General features: G+C 40.7%; 1 protein-coding gene across 6 annotated transcripts; it reads right to left on the reverse strand.

The window, feature by feature from the left end:
* Positions 1 to 1679: 1679 nt before the first annotated feature.
* On the reverse strand, positions 1680 to 23020 carry baz2a (bromodomain adjacent to zinc finger domain, 2A). Of its 6 annotated transcripts, none has more exons than XM_028452602.1 (30): positions 22786 to 23020; positions 19266 to 19389; positions 17781 to 18593; positions 14935 to 16746; positions 14546 to 14812; positions 13248 to 13598; positions 13102 to 13162; positions 12898 to 13006; positions 12680 to 12781; positions 11428 to 11650; positions 11247 to 11308; positions 11103 to 11168; positions 10658 to 11014; positions 10315 to 10569; positions 10009 to 10223; positions 9851 to 9925; positions 9573 to 9747; positions 9427 to 9489; positions 9203 to 9347; positions 8505 to 9115; positions 7736 to 8081; positions 6957 to 7112; positions 6677 to 6837; positions 5902 to 5982; positions 5523 to 5806; positions 5300 to 5435; positions 5065 to 5211; positions 4472 to 4710; positions 4242 to 4385; positions 1680 to 3224 (listed from the first exon to the last, which is right to left on the reverse strand). In XM_028452602.1, the coding sequence occupies exons 2-30, from the start codon at positions 19387 to 19389 to the stop codon at positions 3065 to 3067; spliced, it is 7740 nt and encodes a 2579-aa protein (XP_028308403.1). In that variant the 5' UTR covers positions 22786 to 23020; the 3' UTR covers positions 1680 to 3064. The 6 variants fall into 6 exon arrangements, with proteins under 6 accessions (XP_028308403.1, XP_028308402.1, XP_028308401.1 ...); XM_028452601.1 differs by having other exon boundaries at positions 14546 to 14809; positions 22764 to 23020; XM_028452600.1 differs by having other exon boundaries at positions 22764 to 23020.
* Between the last annotated feature and the right edge of the window lie 374 nt (positions 23021 to 23394).

The following is a 23394-nucleotide window of genomic DNA, read 5'->3' on the forward strand; positions in this document are numbered from 1 at the left end:
GTCTACAAGCACCATGTGACTTTAAATGTGACGCATGACCGTGGTAAAATGCAGACTAATTTATATGATATGCAAAATCAGCGTGAATCACAGGTTAAATTGTTGGAGATGCTAATTGAATCCAACAAATAGTGAATAACATGGTGTCTTTGTTTGGAAAGAAAGATTTGAACTTGTGACCTTCACGTTAACAGGCTACGAAAACCTTACACCGCATGTGTCAAACTCAAGGTCCAGGGACCAAATACCACCTTTTAGAGCAGTGGTTTTCAACCTTTTCCACCAGCGACCCCCAAAATAAAGGTGACAGAGATCGGGGACCCCCACTGTACTTGAAGGTGTTTGAACAGGGCCATCTATAAAGGGGAATAATGGGGAGAGATTTTGGGGTCAACAAAATGATGATCCATTGTTCTATGAATCTGTGATAACCACATTTTTTTATTTATCTGAATAATAGCCACTGTTATCAATGAAGTTTATTATTGTGTGTGCCATAGTATATAGTCATCTTAAAGATGTAAATCCTTGTTCAAATCAGAAATGAGTTAAAAGTGACAAAAAAAATGGTGGAAAAGGTGGTGAAATGTGATTGAAAACCACAAAAATTGGCTTAAGGTTGCAAATGAGAGCAGCCAGAAATGGACAGAAGAAGTGGTAGTAGTAGTAGTAACAATTTAAACTGGCAAATAATGGGCATGAGTAATTGTGAATGTAGTTAAATTGGCAAAAAAAAAAAAAAAAAGTAACAAACATGGTGAAAATAGGTTAAAAGTGACACTAATGGGTCAGCATATGTGACATTAGGTGGGAAAAGTGGTTGTAAGGGTTTATAAATGTCTTGAAAGTGGAAAAAATGTGCACAAAATGCATTGAAAGATGATGAAGTGGCAGAAATGGGAGTAAAATATAGCAAGAAAAAGTGATGAAAATAGGTTCAAATTTGGCAAGTTTGGTGTCGTTGCTGAAAAAAGGTCAAAATAATCAAAAATGAGCAAAAACTGTTCAAAAAATATTCTTAATTTCTTGAAGGCATCTGGTGACGCCCTCCCAGTGTCTCATTACCCTAAGGTTGAGAACTCCTGCTTTAGAGTACAATTAAATCATTACCGGTAGAGAAAATTAATCATTGTGTTACCTGCCATCTTTACTTTCTTCTGCATACAATATTCACTGTTCTAAAGGGCCAGATTTGGGCCACGGACCTGGATTTTGACACGTGCTTTGGAGCATTTCGTTCAGCCTGCAGGAGAGAGTAAAAATTTCAGTAGTAGATATATCTCACCTCCTCCAAATACACAAATTCAGTGGAATTCCACAGTATTTGCAGGTCAATGCTTGAACCACATGATGGCAGCCATTTTTAATTGTAAATTGCTTTAATTGAAAGCTCTCAATTAAAAAAAAAAAAAAATCCTGTAATTTCCATAAGTTGTTCCACAAGATTTCCCCAAATTAAATAAAAAGTTTGTCACAAAAAAATATTTAGGGTGTAGATTCTGCAGGGTGTGATGTTTGTATGATTTATACCTGAAAATACCAACTTGTACACATTAGTGTTGAAATAGCTATTTTTTAAATTCTGCAGTCCACTTGAGATCAAACTGGTCCGTATTTTGCCCCTGAACTAATAACCTGTCAATCAACAAAGGTAAAACCCAGAGAAAAAAAAACAGAAATAGCTTTTTTTACACCCTATTTGTGGTTTTTATTCAGCTCACAGTACATTCTACAGATGCACACGTGTTACATCACCATATTACAACAGTCTCATAACACGTCCTCTCAAAAAGGATGAGTTGGTCCTAAAAATATAAATGAACAAATTTAAAATCACCAAAACTGTACATTATTAAAAATTCACTTAACACCACATTTGGGGTTTTGTCTTTTTTTTTGTTGTTGCATTTACTAAGAGGAAAACAAAAAAGAAAAAAAGCATCCCTGTAAGTGTGATAAGGAACAATGTTTACTTTACTACCTGCAGTTATGAGTTCAGTGTTTAAATAATTAAAATCGCACCGTGGAATCGTCCCGTCGCCTTCGTAGCACATCAACCATGCCGTGCTTTGGCCCTTTGCATACAGCACACACAGATCATTAGGAATGTAAGACAGGAAAGAGGAATGTGACTTCGCCAGTTTCACCTTCACAACATCCAAGACACCCATTGAGGATTTAATATGCTCAGTTTTTAAGCTGGAAGTTGAGTTTTTAAGCTCTTTTCAGACACATTCCTGGTGTGACTATCTTTAATTTACCTTCAGAAAACAGTGTTTTTCACACAGCAGCAGGAGGTCGGGTGCGTGTGAAAAATCCGTGTGCACGTTTGCATTTGTTTGTGCGCGTGAAATGTGTGCAAGTGTACGTGCAAGACTTAAAAGTAGAGGATAATATAACATCTATTCATGAGAAGTTCAAAAACGAATTCATTTGAAGTCTAAACTGGCCATGTCATAAGGTAGTCTGTACACATTCACTACAAGCTATTGCTATTATTAAATAATCCCAGCTATTGTAATCTTTATATAGATTTATATATAGAATATATATAACAAAAATATATTGAGCAAAAAATTACTTCTAGGCATAAAGACAACATTACATTTTTAATGAAATGGTAAGAAATGACTCAAAGCTCTCGGGAGGTTTTTGATCCATCTTTGTTGACGAGGTTTGTGAGATCACTTCTTGAACTTTCAGAATAAAAGTCGTAACCTTCTGCTCAGCTACAAAAACGGGGCTCGTTATTTGAACACGACGACAAATGTGCTGCAGTGAGGATGAAAAGGGAGATGTGACCACAAGGTGAAATGACATGATCTTGCTTTTTGTATAAGGGGAACATTTATATAAGTTCAAGCTTGTAGAAAAAAAAAAAAAAAAAAACAGGACTGTAGAGGAAAAACTTGACAAATCGTCAAAAATCTATACATATATAATTATAGACAACAAAATACACATGGCTGGAGGATGCTCCAGAGAGTCTGAGCAAAGCAGTGACTGTGTGATGGGAGAGCACCGGCAGTCTGCAGCTCCACCCGCTGGACCACAGCCTCAGCTACTATTTGTCCTTGTTTGAGTAGAACTCCGCCCAGCGGCTCTCAAAGAATTTCCTCATGGAGTGTCCGGCCATCCCGACCTCTGACGTGTCCTCGTTGAACATCTCACAGTTGTTGAAGACGAGATGAGCGTCCGCAGCAAACTCCTCACAGCTGCAGTACCTGTGAGAGACGACGTCAGGGAATGTTCACCAAAGTCAACAAACATTAATACTAATGACCTTAATATTACAATTCAGGACAAAATTTATAAACAAGCATTAAATTATATTCATTATTTTTCTATTTATTCTGGATAACAATGAATTGCATTTAAAGTTTTGCATGGGTTACATCAGTGGTTCTCAAACTTTTTTGGCTGAGTACTCCCTTTCTTTTTTTTCTGAATCCAACTACCCCCCTTTGCACGACTACAACATTTTGCTCAGAATACTGTGGGAAAAAAAAACTATAGAGCATAATGATGGAATGAATGAATGATAACACATTTTAAAGACTCCCAATGTAAATGAGTAAAACAGAAACAGTATTTAGTGCAGTGTCTTTCAACCTTGAGGTCGTAAACAATGTGGGGTCGCCTAGAATTCAAATTGCCTGAAATGTCTAGTAACTAATAATAGAAAATGATGTGTGTGGATTTTTCAGTCAGTCACACACGTGTCCAGTGAAAGCGGGTGTCGGGAGGGAGAATGTTACTGACAGTCCCCTCTATAGCAGAATGGACAGAGGCATTGTGCTCCGTATGCAGGACGGTGTTTGATTGGAGGAAAATCGCGTGGGAGCGAGTGACAACAGAAGTCATACACCTGTTAATATATTTGAATATTTGTTTTTATTTTCTGTGCCTGAAACAAGATGTTTGCTTAAATAAAAAGCACATACCAATAATAAACGGAAGTTTCTGGCCCTGGGAGCGGTGCCCACATATACATTTACGGTGAGAAGAGAAGAGCATATAAAAAGTAGATTAAGCTTTAAAATGTAACATATTGCCGTCAGTTTTTAATCATAAGAAATAATAAATGGCATAAAGATGTCAAATCACCGCGTTGGGTTTGTTCAGAAGCGATCGCTTTCTTGGAAATCTGCTAAATTATTGGAATGCGTCCAGTACAGCGATGCGTTCAATAGCTCGGAAAATATGGTATTGATGAAATGCGCAGCAGGAGCGTCTCTTACCCGCCCTGCAACAGTCGCTCTCTCATGGTGAGGAAGTCCATCGGGTTCTTTATGAGGCGACGGTAGCCTGGCACCAGTCGGGGGTTAACGGGTTCCAGGAAGGGCCAGGCATCAGTGTGAGCCTCCATCTCCATCAGAATGATCCTGAAACAATATTAACCATAATCCACAGTCCAGCCTGTGCTGCAGAATTATTCATATATTTCTGTGTGTTTTTAATCCAGACTCACTCGCAGAACGTGAGGTCCGGTTGGTTGCGCGTTGTCATGCGTCGTCTTTTGGCGCTGCTTCCTGCTTCTCCAGAGTTACGGGAAGAAGACGAAGGATTTGGCGCCGGCTCCTTGTGTCGTGTTGCCATGCCGCCACCGCTGCGTCGTGTTGTTGATTCATCATCAGAGCTGTCGTCTTCATATCGTTTCTTTTTCACCCGGGTGCGGGTTTTGGAGGAGCGAGGTGACGCAGTTTCCTCCTAAATTTAAAAAAAAACACAAAACTAAACTTAATTTTTTTTTAAAGGGAGTAAAATTTATAGAACATTTCACTTTTTCAAAAAAAATTAATTTTTAACAGATTTTTTTCCTTTTTAAAAATTACATTTTTAACTTATCTTATAGGAGAAGATTCTTATTTTGTTAAATTACATTTTAAAATTATCTTATAGGAGAAAATGTTTGTTTTTCAAAAGTTATATTTTTAACTTATACAAGAACATTTTTCTTTTTAAAAAAATCAAATTTTTAACTTATTTGTAGGACAATTGTATTATTTTTAAAAAGTTACATTTTGAACTTATTCTAACTGAGGGAGCATTAAAGGTGCCAACCTTAGCCACGCAGGTCGGGCAGAACCAGTCTCCCTCGGGCACCTGGGTGATTTTGGGCTTCAGGCAGTACATGTGACAACCTCGATCACAGCCGTCACACAGTAACAGGCACTCGTCATTGTCTCCCTTTCTGCAAACCTGGCAGTTCTAGAAAATACAAACTCAGTTATTGCAGCTGCACTTGATGCCATCACATGACCATCAGTGAAAAACATCAGGTAAAGTTTAGTCTTACCACTTTGGTCACTGATCTCTCCCACGCGATGGCTTTTTCCAGCTGATGCAGACACAGAACGACCTGGGGAGCGCTGCGACAACGATCTAAAGCCTGACGCCATGTACGCATTCGAGAAGTGATTTCACTTTCAAGACTAAAGGGAAAAAAAAACACAAATGAATCATGACAAAATCCAAACAAAATCTTCCAATGAAATAAAAAAGCTGACTATTTTCCTCACCTGATGACATCCATAATTTGCTCTTCCCCGGGTGTCGGGGTGAGGGGAGCGAGGCGCATCACTTCAGCCGGGTTCCAGAGCGGCTCCTTCAGGTAGCGCCGCTCGATGTTTCGCTCCAGGTTGGCCAGACGCAACACGGCCAGGTCCAGCGGGTGCGTGGCAATGCGAGGAAGGTTGGACCACTCCTTCTTTGTTCGCACAATCCAGTCGTCGCGCGGGTCTGCGTCGTGTTCGTAGTACTGCAGGTCATCCCGCGTGGCGTCAGAGTCTGGGATCGTGTATGGCTAAAGGAAAAAGAAGGTGACACCGGATTAGAGACGAATCAAGAGACAAAGCGTTCCCAAGTTAAATTTGAGCAGGAAAACATTTGGGGAATTACCTGAAATTCAACAATGGGAGTTTCAGTATCTGTTTCAGCATCAGTTACAGCAGCATCAGGGATTGCGCTCAGTGGAGGAGCCTGCAGGAAATAAACAGAACATATACTCACTGTTTGCTACGGTAATAACAAATACGAGGGGTGTACATTGCCATGAATCTGATGATACGATACACATTTTGCATATCACGATAAGATATAGCCCAATACTAAACAATATGAGATATCAATAAGTACAAATTTCACCTTTAAAAGTACAAAATTTGATGAAATACAATTTATTTCATTTTCTTTAAACTTGTGAGAACAGAATCAGAAGTACTTTATTCATCCCAGGGGGAAATTACTTAACAAGTACCAATATAAAAAGTGGGATGTTTATCAAACTTAAATTTTTTCAAAAACATTTTGATTATACAACAGATTCTAAGTTCTTAAATTCCATTTTTTTTTTTTAAAGTAACCACATACACCTAAAAAAAGTGCCTCGTACATGAAAATAAAGTGCAATCAACTTCCAAGTTAAAATGCATTGGTTTTATGTGGTTCAATGACACCTAGTGACCGACTTTTACAATGCTATGTATGTTAGCGCAATGAAATTTTTTTGTTGTTAAAAAACATATTTTGGATCGATACAATAATGGCACTGTGAAATATTGCAATATTTCACCAATTCGATCAACAAAATAACATGAGGAGTTTTATTTTCACTTAAAAAATTTAACCAACTTTTAATTTGTGGCTCTTAAAGACCATTTGTTAGATTTCTCACCTTCAGATGGAGGTCTGCAGCAACAACCCTCTGCTCCAGGTCTTCCACCCTTTGCAGGGCTAAAACATCTGTCTCCATCGCCTTTTCCTGCACCTGCCAGGGCTGCTGCAAAGCCTCAAGCCACACGTTCTTTTTCTCCTCCTTCACATCAAACAGTTGATCTAAGAAGAAAAAAATCATTCAGAGTGATGAGTGGAGAGCCATTTAAAGAGGTTTTTACGTTTATGTATATATATTTTAGATTCAAAAAGGTCAAGTTTCAGACTCTTAATGCACTCACCATCGATGGATTTGGTGCACATTTCCGTTAAGCTCTCCATGTGTTTGGCCAGATGCTTGTGGAGAACTTTCTCTCTGATGCCTCTGGGATGGAGCGCCTGTAACGTGTTGTACAGCTCCTCTGGATCCTTGATCCACCACCAGCCTCGCATCATAGCTGGAGCACACATTATGTTACAGGTTTAAGTTTTAGACCACAATGGAGCCCTGTACACAGCGCAACATGACTGGACTAGACCTTAGCTGACAAAGGAAACTATATGCAACTAAAATGAATACATTTTAAAAGACTTTGAGGCAGTAGTTCCCAACCCTTTTTGGTTCAAGTCCCCATTTTGATATTACACATTTTTGGTGACCTCAAAGAGACTTTTTTTCTTCTACAACTAGTTTTTGATCATGCTTGTTATACTGTGCTACAAACAGAGTAGCAAGGAATAGTGACAAGCTGCACCAGCTCAGATACTTTCAGACTGCGTTTTATTTTAACTAAATTTATATTTGAGAAAGTGGAAGTTGCTTAAGAATGTGTGTTTTAATTTGAAAATAGAATAATAACTTAAAAAAAAAAAAAATATATATATATATATATATATATATATATATATTCAATCAGTAATTTCTCTCTTTTTTTTTTTTACCAATTACTAGACATTTCAGGTGACCCCACATGGGATCCCAACCCCAAGGTTGAAAAACAGTGCTTTAAAGACGTAGCGAGACTGACGTTGTTTGTTAAAGCTATAGTTAATGAGACAGGAATCAAATGTACAGACTCACATGCAGGTATAGGCTTGACCACCAGTTGTGTGAAGTACTGCTGTTCAAGTTCCTGGAACACAGCGTTGGGTGGGCGTCCACGACGTTTTGCTGCAGCTCCTCGAGGACCTCTGCGAGCCGGACTGCTGCCCCGGCTGCCCCTCCTCCGCCTGCGACCAGGTTTGGGTGCAGCTCTGAGAGCGGGAGCCGTGAGAGCTGGAGGTCCCAGTGGTGGAGCTTCCAGAGTGGGAAGAGAGGGAAGTAGAGTGGGAGGAAGCTGAGGGATGGTTTCTGCTTCACACAGTCCTTGAGGGGTTTCATTGGTTTCTGGTTCAGCTGCGCTCTGATTGGGTGGGAAGGAGCTCGCCTGAAAAGTAAAAACAAATGTTTCCATTTAATTGTGTGTGTCTGTGCTTGGGGTTAAATTGTGGAATAATGCTGATAAATAAAACTCAGTGACACTATTTTCAAAAAGAAAATGTCAATACATTTAAGAATGTGTATATAATGAGTATAAAATTTTCTCATGTATATATCATTATTTGAAAAAGGCAACTAAAATTTACTTTGTTTTTTGTGTGTATTATTTGAGAAAGGTAACTTGAATGTAATAATTTATGTTGGGCATATAAGCATTTTGCCTTTGCCTGTTTCAGTCTTGTTATACATTTTTAAATTGTGACTTACTTTTGAAGATTTTTTAGACTGATTCATATAAACTTAAAGTGAATTTTGGAGATTATAAGAAATGTTTTTTAGTATGAATTTAAAAACAATTTCCGGTGCAAACCTGTTCAAGTTGAGGATCGAGAGACGACTGAGGACTGAAGATCTGAGGGAGGAGTTTGGGGGGTGAGCGGGGTGAGGGGGGCATCTGGGGCTCAGACAGAGAGTCATCATCACAGGGCTGTTTAGGAAGCAGATTGAACCATTGGCCCCGTTTCTCTGCCATCTCCTTCACACTCTCGTCTGCTCCGTGGCCCTCAGGTGCTTCTCCTGCTCCTGAGCACGTGTTAGTGGAGGCTGCTTCCTGTGATTGGCTGAGCCACGACTGGAGCGCTGCCTGAGTGAGCTCATTGTTTGGTAATCCCGGCCCGACGTCGCCTACAGACCTGACACTGCTTCGACGCCGCCGGCGGATCTTTGCCGTGCGAAGGTGAAGTTCCACTTCGGGTTTGATCTTTCGTGGGCGGCCACGCCCTCTGGGTTGGCTCATGAGGGAGGCCGTGCCGGGGAGAGGGTCGTCGTCCTCCGCGGAGGAGGTGAGCGCTGGGCCCACGGGGGCAGAGGGAGAGCCAGGTAGGTTGTTTGGGGGAGTGGTTGGAGTTGCCAGCTCCTCGTCTTTGGGCTCGTTTTTGAGGAACGCGACCGGCACCTCAGCAACAAGGATGTCTTCAGACGCTGAAGGACAGAGGAAGGAAAATTTGTTAAAAACAGACAAGCAGAGGGTGTAAAAAGTCAAATATTTTTATTAATTCTTGGACTCACTCAGCAACTCTTCAGCCCCTTCAACAAAAACTCCTCCCAGATGAGGTAGTGCTATGTATCTGCGGCGATACCGGTCCTGGCCCAGCAGAATGGCCCGCATGGAATGAGACGACTGGAGAAGCTTTTTACGGAAAAATGCTTGACGCTGTAAAAGAACAACTGACTATTTAATACCTAGCAACAGAGATCCATAGAGCATAATGCTAGTTTTGCATTAGCCATACCTTAGTTAGCTTATCTATCTGCCTTTCAAGCTCTGGAATGCTGGCATTGTTTGGACTTTCACTCTGCAAATAAACATTTATCTAAATAAAATACTTGTGGAATAAAATAACTACAATGGATAAATCCTGGAGAAGTTCCAGCGTACATCACTGAGTTTTGGCTCCTCTTTGCGTCCACGGCGGTTTCCTCGCTTCAGGGCCAAACCTTTCTCCACCAGGTTAAGGTTCTCCTCCTCAGCCACGCGGGCGCTGCGCCTTCTCTCCTCAAAACAAATCTCTTCCTCCGAACGTCCTGTGCGTCGTGCTAGAGCAGTTTTTAGTCTAGCAGAAAAAGAATACGAGAATGTGGGTTTGCATAAATTAACAATTTGCTTTTTCTGGATTTAAAAAAAAAAAAAAAAAAAAAAAAAAAAAAAAGTCTTACTTGCGCAGTTTCCCCTCAATGATCCACTTGTTCTTCCGGTAAGTCGTCATATTTTCCAAAGTGTTGTCAATGTCACTGAAACACAATGCAGACAATGTGATTCAATGTTTCAAAACAGTCGACCTTCAGCTATAATGGTGTCCTTCAGTGAGGCTGACCTGGTGACGACGTTGTTGCCATTGAGCTCATCAACCAGGAAACCCAGGATCGCTGCCTTAGTGTCCGGAGGCAGTGCGTGGAACGTTTTGGTTCGCAGGGTGTCACACACCTCAGTCTCATAACCATGAGATTCCAAAAAGATGCGCAGGACTTCTGAAACTGTGCTGCGAGTCAGCTCTAAATCCACCAGCTTATCCCCAAGAATCTTCACTGACTGAAGGGAAAAATATAGAGAGGAGAGAAAATGAGTGAATTCATGAAGTGTGGCAAGATGAAAAGAAAAAAATGCTTCCCAAGCATCATACCTGATAATATGACGGCAGGCCAGGATCTTGGAGTGCAATCTCCATCAGCTTTATTAGAAGGTCCTGGACTTCTCCCTGGCTGTCACCAAGTCCAAGGAGTCCTTCCTGCAAGGTAACAAGGCTTGGAATGTCTTTGGGTATATTCAGACCCATCAGCTTTCCATAACCATGGAGGAACTCCACCACAGCCAGACAGTGTGCAAACGCTGTGCCAGAGAGAACCACACCGGGGATCCGGGACAACTCAGGAAGGGGCTGAAGGAGGAGAAGTTTTAATTTCATGATCAGTCTGTATAAAATATTTTTAAAACTTGGAAGACTTCAAATTTAAGATGAAACCTACTTTGTGGTCAGTGAGACACATGTCCTCCGTCGGCTTCTTCAGCTCCTCCGCGATCAGCTGCTGCCGCTTCCGCTCTTCCAGACGTCGCTGGGCCTGCACTCTCCGCTCCGCTGACTTCTTCGCTGCGAGGGCAGCCTGAGCAGCAGCCTCCGCTTCTGCTTGGGCTTTGGCCAGAGCTTTGGCTTTACTGCGAGCACCCAGCACCCTCTTACTCTGGATCATCCTCTCATCTTTCGGTTGCACGGATGGAGCAGCCTCGACCTTGATCGTCCTCCTACGGCCAGGCTTCTTGGGCTCAGCAGCAGATTCATCTGTGGGTTCAACCTTTGCCTGAAGATGCTTCACCGCCTGCTCAAGCTGCAAACAAAAAATAAAAAGGTTCATTCAACAGGAAAAGGTGCAGACAAATTATCCAATATCTGAGTTTTTAGCACTCCTTGCTCACCTTTGTTCTCTTTTTTTCCAGTTTGAGCTTCTTTATCTTTGCATCCTCCCTTCTCTTCACTCTCGCCTTAAAGTAAACAAGTAACAACTGATTAGATCCAAGTAGGTCAGATTGTAAATATTTAAACCTCGAAGTAATTCACACCTTTCTCCTCATCTTCTTCTTGATTTTTGCAAGTTTCACCTTATCCTCCTCTGTGAGAGCTCCTAAAAAACAAAACGACATACAGTCATAAGCAGGATGCGCACAAACACACACGGTGGGGAAGCCTTCTGATATTTGGAGGTCATGGAAACCATGTTGTACACATGAGACATCCACCTACCCTTGGCTTCAAGTCGTTGCAGCAGCTTAGCATCGACTTTGCTGAGAAGGTCAACTGGGTTGAGCTTTGATGGTCTGCCGGGCCGACGAGCCGGTGCGCCCTTCAGAGCGCGGGGCCGGCCAAGTTTCTCCTTATCAGGGTTTGGCGGTCGGCCGCGGCGACCAGTGATGGCCATGATCATAGAGGGGATCTCCTCATTTGCCAAGAGGACCCATTGCAGACCCTGAAAGATAAGAGAAAATTAGAAAGTTTGTTAAAGGCTTCAATATCGTTGTGTATTGGTATGAATCTGACAATACAATATGATTCACGTCACGATACTAAACAATATGATTTACATCACAATATAAATTACACCTTTACAAGTACAAACATAATGTGCCCTCACTTGAAAACCGACCGACCCGATTTTTTTTTATTACCTGGAATCCCCCTATTAATACCAATGTTTTGGTGTGAGAGTGGTTGTTGGGTATTGCACCACTCTACACACACAGACAGACGGATGGACAGACAGACAACTAACTGCTGACAATATCCTTCAGTCGAAGTAGGCCGAGGGTAAAAATGGTATGGAATACAATTTATTTCTTTTTTTTTTACTTGTGAGAAAGAGTACATGGTTATCTGTAATACAAATATTAAAAACACGGTATGTTTATCAAACTGTCAAATTAATTTTTTCCAAAAAAAAACAAACTTTTGCTTCTACAACAGATTCTGTTCAGTTCTTAAATTCTTAAAAATGTAAGCACATACATGTATAAAAGTTCCCAGTCTGTTTTATAAATACTAAGTGCAATCAACTTCCAAGCCATAGAAGTTAGCGCAATTAAAATGTTTTTTTTGTCATAAAACATGATTTAAAAAAATTGATTTGGACATTTTTTTAATGGTTACAATAATGGCACGGTGAAACCGTATTGCCGAATTGATTTTTTCTTACACCCTTATTGTGTCGTGATGTTAGGTCAGGTGAGTAATAACCCAAAATGCAGACATTGTTCAATGAACCATCTTTATCCGCTTTCGAGTAAACATTAAAAGAAAAATATTTATAAAAAGTTCTAAAACATTTTTTAAAATGAATATATTTTCAGTTAAGATTAAAGGCTTTTCCCAACCGGTAAAGCTGGCTCTACTAATTTAGTTTTACAACTTAAACTTTACTGACAAGATAAATGCTACAAAACATTCTACATAAAAGCTTTAAGTTTTTCTATCCATTTGAATTTCTGAAGCAAACACTCACCTCTGCAGTTTCTCTTTCTTCATAGAAATCTCCTACTGGCATGCGGGGGCTGAAACTAAAATGTTCTCTGCTGACAACCCCATCAGCGTGTTTCTTCAAGTACTGAGGACAAATAAAAGAGGTAAAGTATATCATTGTTAAATCATAGCTGATGATAAGCAATAGCAAGGAAGTACCAGAAATTGGTTACGGTAACATTTTTACGTCTTAAGACTTACTTTGATAACTTCAGGAAACTGCTTCATTCTCCTTCCACATGGAGTGTAGTACCATGTTTCACCCTTCATGCGATTCTCCAGTTTTTTCACACGGATCTCCCGCCTCCACCTGAACCAAACATTATGATAATATTGTTGATTGTTTTCAAAAAATGAACTGTTTTTTGCATGTCTGTATATAAACTGTCTGTGGAGGACCATTACCCATGACGCAGTGGAAACTGGACCTGCTCCTCTGTTGCAACCCTTCGCTTGTTGGATTCACCTGCTCAATAAAGCACAAAGGAATATAACGTCATGACAAAGTATGACAACAATTGCCCGCTTTTATATCGTTTGACTTCTATTACCTGCAGTGGAGCTGTCATCATGTTCTTCGCCATCCTCAGCGGTACCTGTTTCAACATTTACTTTCTTTGATTTGATGTTTCCATCTTGGTCTTGTTGCTTGACCCTTTTCAAAGTCATCTTCAGCTTCTTGGCTTTTGAGAGTGTGATGCTGTGAGGCGAGGTGTTGGCTAAAACAGCGTTGATGGCATCTGTTACCGAGTCCAAATCTTCGTCTTCAACGTCCCCCTTGACTGACCTTTTCCTCTTCCTGCCACTGACTCCCTCCTCTTTCATGGCTCCCTCTTCATCACTCGTTTTCTTCTCAGCCTTGGGGGTTCGAACCCGAGTCTTCAGCTGGGTTTCCTCTGGATCTTTAAATAGGGGATGACAATATTTATTATTTTTACTCTATACACTATTTAAAATAAAAACAGGACAAAGCTTTGTTTGCTAAACTCATGTGAGTGAAATAATGATATCCACAAACATTTGTCTCACTACAAATGTCTTAGACGAGTTTAGTGGCAACACTAAAAATTTGATGCATGGAAATTATATTGCTACAACTGCGTATTACGGCTACATGAAAATAAAGAAAATCTAGGCACTGTGAGATTGAATCATATTTATAATAAAATATATATATATTAAATATAATACATATTTTGAGAATAATGTATCTTAATAAAATCTTAATTTTATAAAGTTAAAATCATAATATTCCAAGATTTAAGTAATATTTCGAGAATAAAGTTGTACCATAATTTTATGAAAAATAGAATCAAATTTTTAAAAAATCATAGTTTTATAAGATTAAAGTCATAATATTCCAAGATTAAAGTCGCAATATTTAGAAAATGAAGTTGTAATTTAATGAGAATAAATAAATAAAATTACGACTTTAATCTTGTAGTGGTCAGATTTATATGTACCGGTATTTTAATGTGGACCTAATACGCCATCATATATTGCAGCAAGAGCTTGGTGTGGTTTTGACAAAGGAGAAAATTTGAGTTCAAACGACGAAAGAGTTTTGGGCGAGTCAAAATGATGACCTTTAGTTACATATTATATTATTCCTTCAGAGCTACGAATAGCATTAAGACTGCATAAATTAAATAACATTTGTGAATAGTTCTTATCACATATTTTAAACGATTAAACTATGTGATGCACAGACATTTAAGAGCGCATGGTAACAACACTTCCATGAAGCTCATTTAACAACAAACAACAACAACGCAATACGACAACAGAGCAGAGAAGAAGCATACAGCTATAATGTATTGAAAACACTGACAATGACGCATTTTATTACCTGTGGTTTTAATCCACATTGTCTTTGGAGTACGAGATTTGCGTCGTTTTCCTGCAGCTTGAAGATTTCCAGCAGTGTTCATCGGTGTGAGATCGGGGACTGGTTGAAGTTGTGGAAAAGTTTGGTTGGCTGCCGGGGTGCTGCAGGTGATAAAGTTCTGGCCTGTCATCTTTAAATTTGGTGGTGTCATTGCTTCACAGGCTGGGGTCTTCATATGAACGCCTCCAGCAGAGTCTGGAGCATCATGTCCACTTTCCTCCCACTCTTCTTGTTGTCATACAAGAAAACATTGAAACTATGTTTAGAACAATTTAGAATCAGAACTGATTCAAAAGAAAAGTCAAATAATTATTGGGGTCAAATTTAGGGTAAACCTACAAGAAACCTACCTTGAGATTCAGGCTGGGACAAATTGTTGGACACATCTCTCGAGTCAAGACGATGCTGTTCCATCTTGGAGCCGTTGATGGAAGAGTCGAGCATGGATGCCCCTGTGATGTGTGAACTGTTCCTGGTTCCTTCTGAAGTTTCTCCCTCAGTGGTGGAGTTCAGGCCTTCTCTGCAATCGTCCTCAGAGAAGCTGTCTTGAGTTGAGTTGAACAGAGCTGATGGTTCCTCTTCGACGTTGGAAGAAGTGCAGTCGAACTGAGAAGAATCCTCTCTCAGGAGAACGCTGCTGCTGCACAAACGAGTGGAGGCGTCTTTGCACGAGCTGTCACTGAGGAATTGAGAAGACTTTTCAAATCGAGATGGGGTGTTGTATGTGGAGCTGCTATCTTCGTCAGATAACGGCTGCAAAGAGGAGTCCAAACTCTTTTCTTCTACCATGTCAACCCTTGTGCTGCTAAGCTGTGAGGAATTTCTGAACGGCCTTCCATCCAGCATGGATTCTTCTGATTCCGAGGTGCAACTTACGTCCATTGGCTTTGTTTCTCTCCGTTCATTCATTGTTTGCGTTTGATCAGGATGAACTGTGGTCTGTAACGTTTTCTCAGAGAGACCAAAGATGACACTGGAAGCCTTTTTAACTTCTATCTGCGATGTCCGCATCACACCAGGATCAACTTTCACATCCGTCATATTTCTGTTATGATGGTGGTGGTGCTCTAATTTCGGGAAAAAGGGTTTCACCACAGAGGAACGACGGGCATTGAGACTCTGCCCAGCCTCAGACCTTGGGATATATGGAGAGGATTCATCTACTAGAGGATGGGGAGGGGGGACAGGTGCAGTCCTGGAGGCTTGAGTGGTTAAAAGAGGTAGGGTGGACAGAGATCGAACCGGAGAACTGGCACAAGCAGCCGAGGAAGCTACGATCACACCCTCGACTCCAGAACGTCGCGCTGAGACAGTGGGAAACCCAGAGGCTGCAGCTGGAAGCGTGTTGGACTGACTCCAAGGTGCAGGTTCACAAAGTTTACTTTTTAAAACGGATGCAGGTGAACATAAGGCAGGTGATGCTGGAGGGGACATTAGTTTAGAAGGTTCAGGCTCAAGGTTTCCATGTGGACTCTGAGGTTTACCAGGGAAGCAGGAAGTCACTTCTGATACATGCAGAGTTCTTTTTTCATCAGAAGGTTCAGAACGGGAAGATGTGGACACAATAATTGGAGGTGAAACAGTCGTAGAGAGAACAGAAGGGCCCGTGTGGGATAAAACACTCTTGGTTTGAACAACGGACTCTTTCAGAACAGAAACAGCATGCGCTGAAAAAACGGTTGCAGGTTTAGTTGCCGTGACCGACTTTGAAGGTGATGAAGGCCCTGCTGGTGGCTGCTTGGGTTCAGAGGGGAACATCTCAACTAAAGTGGGGGCCTGGGGGCCTTTAACAAGGACGGGAGGAGAGGAAAGCCTTGAAGAAGCCGTTGTTGAAGAAGCAAACGACATACGGGGAGGTGAGGATATTTGTGGAGGAGTGGATGAAGGAGATCCAGACAAAGTTGCTAATGGAGGCGCTCCATGCGGGGTTGAAGCCTTTATTAGAGATGCTGATGCTGCTGTAGTTGATGAGGTCACAGGGAGACGAGAAGACATGGACTGAGAAGGTGAAGCCGTCTCTTGATAAGTTGTTGGCTTTTCTGAACAACCATCCCCCACAGATCCACTGGGAGCAGGAGATGTACATTGGTAACTGCTGCTAGCTGTGCGCTCACTGCCATTAAAGCTCGAGTCTGTCTTCTTCACAGCTTCAGTCAAGTGTCCTAAAAAAGACAAACAAAATACAAAAAATGTTTTTCAATACTGCTTAATTATTCTATACATTTAAAAAACACAGAAGTTATTGTATGTAGAACAGTTTCTGCTCCACAAGGAAATCAAATATCAAAACAGTGACACCTGCTGGTTAAATTGTCACACTACCACACTTAAGTACAGGAAATAAGACTTTAAATTGTTTTTCCCAAATGAAAATGCATTATTCGGAATACAAGAATAAAAGAAACAAATATCTAAATACAGATAAGTCTCAAGTTGAAAAAATTGAAAAAATGTCTAAATATAATCTATGAAACAGTAATATGACAGTGTAGTGTTTTCAAATGAGCTTGGCCAGTTCAAATATTTCACTCAAGTCATGATTACTGCACATTGCAATGAAAAGGACATTGACATGTAGTGGGGTGCTGATTCAATATTGATATGAGAAATCGATCATAACTGGATTGGATTATATCAGCATCGAGCATTTGCATCAAGCATCTACACTTCATCAAGAAGTATAATTTGTCTATTGTTTTTATTGGTTTTGGAGGTCTTCTAATTCATTTTAATTTATTCTATTCAATAATAATCTTATATAAGTTAAACTAGTGGTTATACTGCACTTTAAAAAATTTTTTGCTATTATTGGAATTATTTGTTTTCTTCGGTATTCTAAAATTTTATTTTTTCCAATTGTAGAATATTTGTATGTTTGAAGTTAGAATGTACATAACATATTGGTGAATAACAAATGGGTCAGTTTTTCTTATGCCTACTATTGCTCTCTGTTATAGAAGTAATTGATTAATAGAGTAATATCACTTGATCAAGTCTTTTCTAACACTACACACAACAAAATATGTAATAAAAGCATGTATAATTCATGCCGGTATGGTATCGGCCAATATTCAAGGCTGCAATATCGGCATTGTATCGAAAGTGAGAAGGTTGAATCGTGACTCACATATTGACATGAGGAAAAATGAAATCTAGTCCAAAGGCTAAAACATGATGAATTGTGGTATTTATTTACCTTGGATTGAAGAAGAAACCCCCACACTGCTTCTCTCTGCGTTCTGGGCTTTGGGTGACCCTCCTTCCTGTCCAGCTGGTACCGTGGACACTGCCACAGGAAGAGGGCTGCCAGAGTTCCCTCTGCTCAGGGTGTGCTGCTGGGGGCTGCCACGTGGAGGAGAGAAGCTCTGGGCAGCCGGAGCCATCATCTGGGCCTGGCCCTGGTCCTGGGACGCCACAGGTGGTTGCTGCGGCTGATGCTGGAAGTAGGGCATCCCGTTGGCCATCATGCTGTAAAGTTGGGGCTGCTGGTGGTGATGGCGATGGGATGGCAGGTGCTGTTGGGATGGATGGTGAGTAGAAGCCTGCTGCTGCTGCTGCTGCTGCTGGGGCACCGTCACCCCCGCGTGTGCCTGACTCTGGTAGGTCCCGTACATGCTGTGGGGGCTGAAACTCATCTGCTGTGGGCTGAGGTTACCCCTGTTCCAGTACTGGTTCCCACTTACAGGCGTGTTGGCTGGGCCTGCTGCTGGGGGATGATGCGAGGTCTCCACACCCCCGTTCAGTTGGTAATGCCCGTGACCCTGGAAGGGGTGCTGTGACTGAGGCTGCACCATCCCAGGGGTGGGCTGCTTCTGGTGCATCCCGTGCCCGAGGGCGGTGCCCATGGCTGCTCCATAACCAGTGTGCCCTCCCCACAAGTAGTCATAGCCCATGCTGCTCTGGTGGTGGCTGCTCATATGAGGGTAGGGAGCCGATGGGGGGCGGGAACCAGGGGGATTCGACCCCAGAACAGTAGTGACGCCGTTTACATTCATTTCGCCATTCATATCTGTTGGAATTAAGAATAATGGTCAAGGTTACTTGATTACAACAAGATCGACAAAAGTCCAAATCTCACCAAATCACTCCATGGTAGTGTTATATATTATTATGTAGTTGCATTTTTCACTGTATATTTATATTATACTGTATATTTCCTGTAATTTGTGTAATTAGTATTCTTTTAGGGTGACAATTGAACATTGAACTCTTTCCAGGGTCTGCAGATGAAAATTACCTTTTGGCTAAATCTGATACATTTTCAGTATTGATATTATTATAATTATATTATACAATGTCCCTGTTAAATAAACCAATAAATAAATAAAAAAATAAACAAATAAATTCAATTTCATTGCCACATTTAGTCATGGTTCCAACTGAGTTTACACATCCACTTCAAATATAAAACAAAAACATGTGAACACAGGTTAAAAGTGGCCTTCAGCAAAATAAAGCTAAACCTGGCCCTACACCGTTGGATGAATGTTCTACTTATTTGGAGGTCACTAAACTTCAGACAGTGTTCAGAATTTTTTTTTTAAGGAAATTTACTGGGCAATCTAATGATAAAAATATGTCAAATGTCAAACTTTAGCAGAATCTGACAAACACCATTTAAAAAAAAAGAAAAGAAAAAGATGACCAGATTGAAAAGAAGAAAAAATATTGAAGTACTCACTTTTCCCTTGCTGAGGAAAACTCATGGAGGACCCGTTAGTGTAAGAAGAATCCCCTGAGGAGCGTTTCAATCCTGAGTTTGCTGAGGAGTGGGTGCCATAGTTGAAATGATTGTTTGAGTCCATCTGAAAAAGTAAACAAACACATCAAACATCGACATTCATGACCATATTAATGCAAATACTCCCTGAGCTCACATCAACGCTTAACTTTTTCTTCTTCTCATCAGCGATGGGTTAATTAGGGGTGCAACATTTAAAGCTGCAATATGTAATTATCTTATTATATCGTATTGCATATTGTAATCCAAAGTGTTTTGAGTGGACAGTAAATCTCTGCTCCTTCTCCTGGCTCTAAAAATGAGCAAGAGACAAAAGGAAGACCGAGGTGGAAAAGCAACAGAATAAAGGCACAAACGTGTTCAGAGAAAACAGCGGGCCCCGCTGAGGTTCCTCTGACTCGGTGTGGGGCGGAATGCGCGTGATCCGCTTTCAGTCCGTGGGCTCTCTGCCCCAAGTCTGAGAAAGAGAGTGATAATGGATGGATTAAATAGCTTATTAAAAATTATCTAAGGTGGAAATAAAGACCCAATTCATTTGCGGTATGGACGGAGTCTGTCTGCTCTGATCAGCTGGGCTCAGCTGCAGCTGCTTGTGTGAGAGGATAGGCTGTGAGCCTCTTACTGTCCTCACAGCAGAGAGTGATGCGTGCTTTCACGTCTCCAGAACATCTATAACACAAGATAAAGTCCCTATATGTGTTTACTAGTCTCTATGGAGAAAACAGTTGCAAAGAGATCTACAGTTGTGCACGCAAGCTTTCCCAAGAAGACCGGCGAATTTTTCAGGAGGGGAGGGGGGAGTGCCTCACAATTCTACATATTGCAGCTTTAATCCGAAGGATTTAAAATTATGTGGAATGAATGCTATAAAATTCAAAATATATTATTTAATATAGATAAGATTAGGGATGTCCCGATACAACTTTTTCCCACTTCCGATACGATACTGATATTGCACCCTTCAGTATTGGTCGATACCGATCCGATACAAAATCAGCATGAATCATACATACTTTTATTACTTATTTTGTAGTGTGGAATGTTAGAAAAGGCTTGATCAAGTGATGTTTCTCAAACAGAGAACAATAGTCAGCAACAGTAGGTATGAGAAAAACTGACCCATTTATTATTAACCAATTGGTTACATACATTTTAGCCTTCAACATAATATCTACAGTATTCTACAATTGAATAAATATAATATATATCGGAGATTTTAGATGCAGTCTGAGAAAATCCAATATTGGTTTTCTGGCTGATATCGGACCAATATCCGATATCAATATCGGATCGGGACACCCCTAGTCAATATAGAGGAGGGGGGTTGGGGGATAAAACAAACCATTAATTTTTTTATTTGTTTAATGGGCTACTTCATTATTATTATTATTATTATTTATTTATTTATTTTATAGAACCTTTTAAATGTGCCTTCATTCTTGTCAATGTGCTGGAAAATGTGAATTTCTCTATGAGATGAATAAAGTATCTATTTAATATTATGGTGTAGTCGACGCTGGGTAACGCTTGTGTTTTTCTCCACAAAATGTCCATCCTCAATGCGTTTGGGTGCAGCATCCTGTCACAACACCATTTTGGATAAACAACAACCGTCAAAATGTCGCAGGAGGCGTTATAATCAGCAGCAGTCGTAGTTGATGGAGGCCACAGCGGCTCATGGACACGCAGCATATGAGCGATGAAGGCGCATCATTTACGGAAGACGAGCCGCTGCTAACTGAGTTCAGGCTGCGCCGCTGTAAAAATGCACAGCCCCCATGTTCCGACTCTAATGGTTTCCTTGTTAATTAGTGACCAACTTCTTATATCCTTTGTGGTTGCGGATAGTTAATGAAGCGGGTAAAAAATAGCCACAAAGCACTATATAACCTTACAATTGTAACAGATAACATTAATTTACAGTTTTGTCTCGCATGTGGTGATATTTGACGAATGTAGTTGATTAATGTTGCTGAAAATGAGGCTTATACAAAGCGGAAGTTTGAAAGAAACACTATTTAATTGTACAGTAGGCGACAAAATCCGACATTGCTATAGTTTCCAATGTCTTCAAATGGCGATAAAGTAAAAACTTCGATTGCATTACAAAACTGAGAGGAGACAAATAAAACTTATTTCATATATAAGCAAAAACAAAAGTTAGACTTTTTTCAAACTATAGGAAAACGTTTTATTTATTTTTTCGACGTGTTGTACTACTACTTGTTGGAACACACACACACGCACACGCACACGCACACGCACACACACACACACACACACACACACACAAATAGTTGAATGAGAAACCTTGGCAAAGTAAAGAAACAATGACCTATCTATGTTTTGGGAACATGAGACGATAGAAACCAAGGCATAATCAGAGAAAGAATGCAAACTGTTCACAAACACGATTTCAACTCCCTGTGTGAGTCAGGGGGTGATGCTACATTCAGATTAGCATCCGCTAAGACTTTCAATGAAATCTAGTGAAACATTTTTCAAACGGCAAATTTGACAAAAACAGCAAATGAAAACTGTTTTTTCTCTACTTATCGTCATTGTTGCACCACGTTTAAGACAACGTTTCCTACGGACTACATGTATGCAAACAGTCGGCATTCAGTCACCAGTTAAAAGCGAAACTAATAGATCCGCTACACCGGCCACACACGCATCGTGAAGTCCCGGTGGCCTTCGCCGGCTAACAATGGACGGATTACAGAGAACATTCAAAACTCTCCCTGACTCTTCGCAATTCGTGACCAGCCTCATACACAATGTAAAAAATATAAGCAGCACACATAGATTCCTCATTTAACAAGGCCGGATGAGAGGCAGCGTTAGCATTAGCCTCAAGGCTCTCTCAAACCAACTATTTGACTATAAAGCACTAGTAGACAACTTCGCCTAAGTTATCATTGTACATAATTAAGGCACACGTTCAAATAGGCAATGTAGCAATAAACATAGTGTAAAGTGATTACAAATGCATCCACCGGGGCCCAAACAGGAACAATCAGCTAAATCATCACAACAGGTCCGTACAGTACCTGAATGGCTAACTGATAGCATCGCCAAAGCAGAAAGACGGCTGGTGTTAGCTACGCGGCTAAATTATCTCATTCATAGACCACGTTCAGTTGGCTGTTAGCTCATAGCCAGGTAGCAGGTAAGACGGCTCGTATAAACGATTTAAAGTACTCCAAGTTCACAGCTTACGCCGACTCACCCTCACCGACCCGGCTCGTCACCGACCGGAGGCGTGCTTCCCTTTTGTTCCCCAGCTAACGTTAGCTAGCCTCCAGCTGGGGCTACATTGTTTATGCCGCACGCGCACCCAAGCAAATTTCCACGGAGCATCATCATCATCTTCATCGTCACCACAAACTCCTCCACCTCCTCCCACACTACCACCGTCAAAAGTTCCCCTCGTACCACCATTGAAACCCGTCCCGACCTTTCATCCCGTACAGGGATCCAATGGAAGGCGCTGCTGGGTCACCGCGCAGCTCCACGCTGGCTGCGGAGGATGGACAGCGGTGAACGGTAGACAGGTGTCCGGCTAACCTCCGGGCTTTAAGTCACATAACATGGCTGCAACGGTCCGGTGCGGCCATGGTTAGAGTACAGCGAGTACCGGTAGCGTCAATGTCCCGACAAGCAGCGCACAGACACACACCCGCATCCGGTGACAACACTACACCCTCAGGCAGCAGGAAACTGGCCCAAGTCACTTTATTTAATTACATACATTAAATCTATAAATTAAAATAAAATGTGTTTATTTATTTTGTAATAATAATTATTATTAATAACATCAACACATACATCATTTCTGAATGCAACCCTAAACGAAATCTATGAATTGAACTAAAATGTATATATTTATTATTTTTATTATTATTATTATTATTATTATTATTATTATTATTATTATTATTATTATTATTATTATTAACATCAACAAATACATATTTTTTTAATTTAACCCTAAAGGAAATCTAAACATTTAACTAAAAAAAAAGAAGAAAAAAAAGCCCAACAGGTTTCAGCAGAAACAGTTTGT

The sequence above is a fragment of the Gouania willdenowi genome, chromosome 7 (genome assembly GCF_900634775.1).
Source record: "Gouania willdenowi chromosome 7, fGouWil2.1, whole genome shotgun sequence".
In the NCBI taxonomy this organism is placed as follows: Eukaryota; Metazoa; Chordata; class Actinopteri; order Blenniiformes; family Gobiesocidae; genus Gouania; species Gouania willdenowi.

Bases quoted from the DNA above. Each gene is read 5' to 3' on its own strand.
- baz2a (XM_028452600.1), bottom strand. The intron at 11,309-11,427 runs GTAGGTGGATGT...TTTGTTTTTTAG, and splicing joins GCAACGACTTGAAGCCAAGG to GAGCTCTCACAGAGGAGGAT. The intron at 11,169-11,246 runs GTGTGAATTACT...GTTTACTTTAAG, and splicing joins AGAAGAAGATGAGGAGAAAG to GCGAGAGTGAAGAGAAGGGA.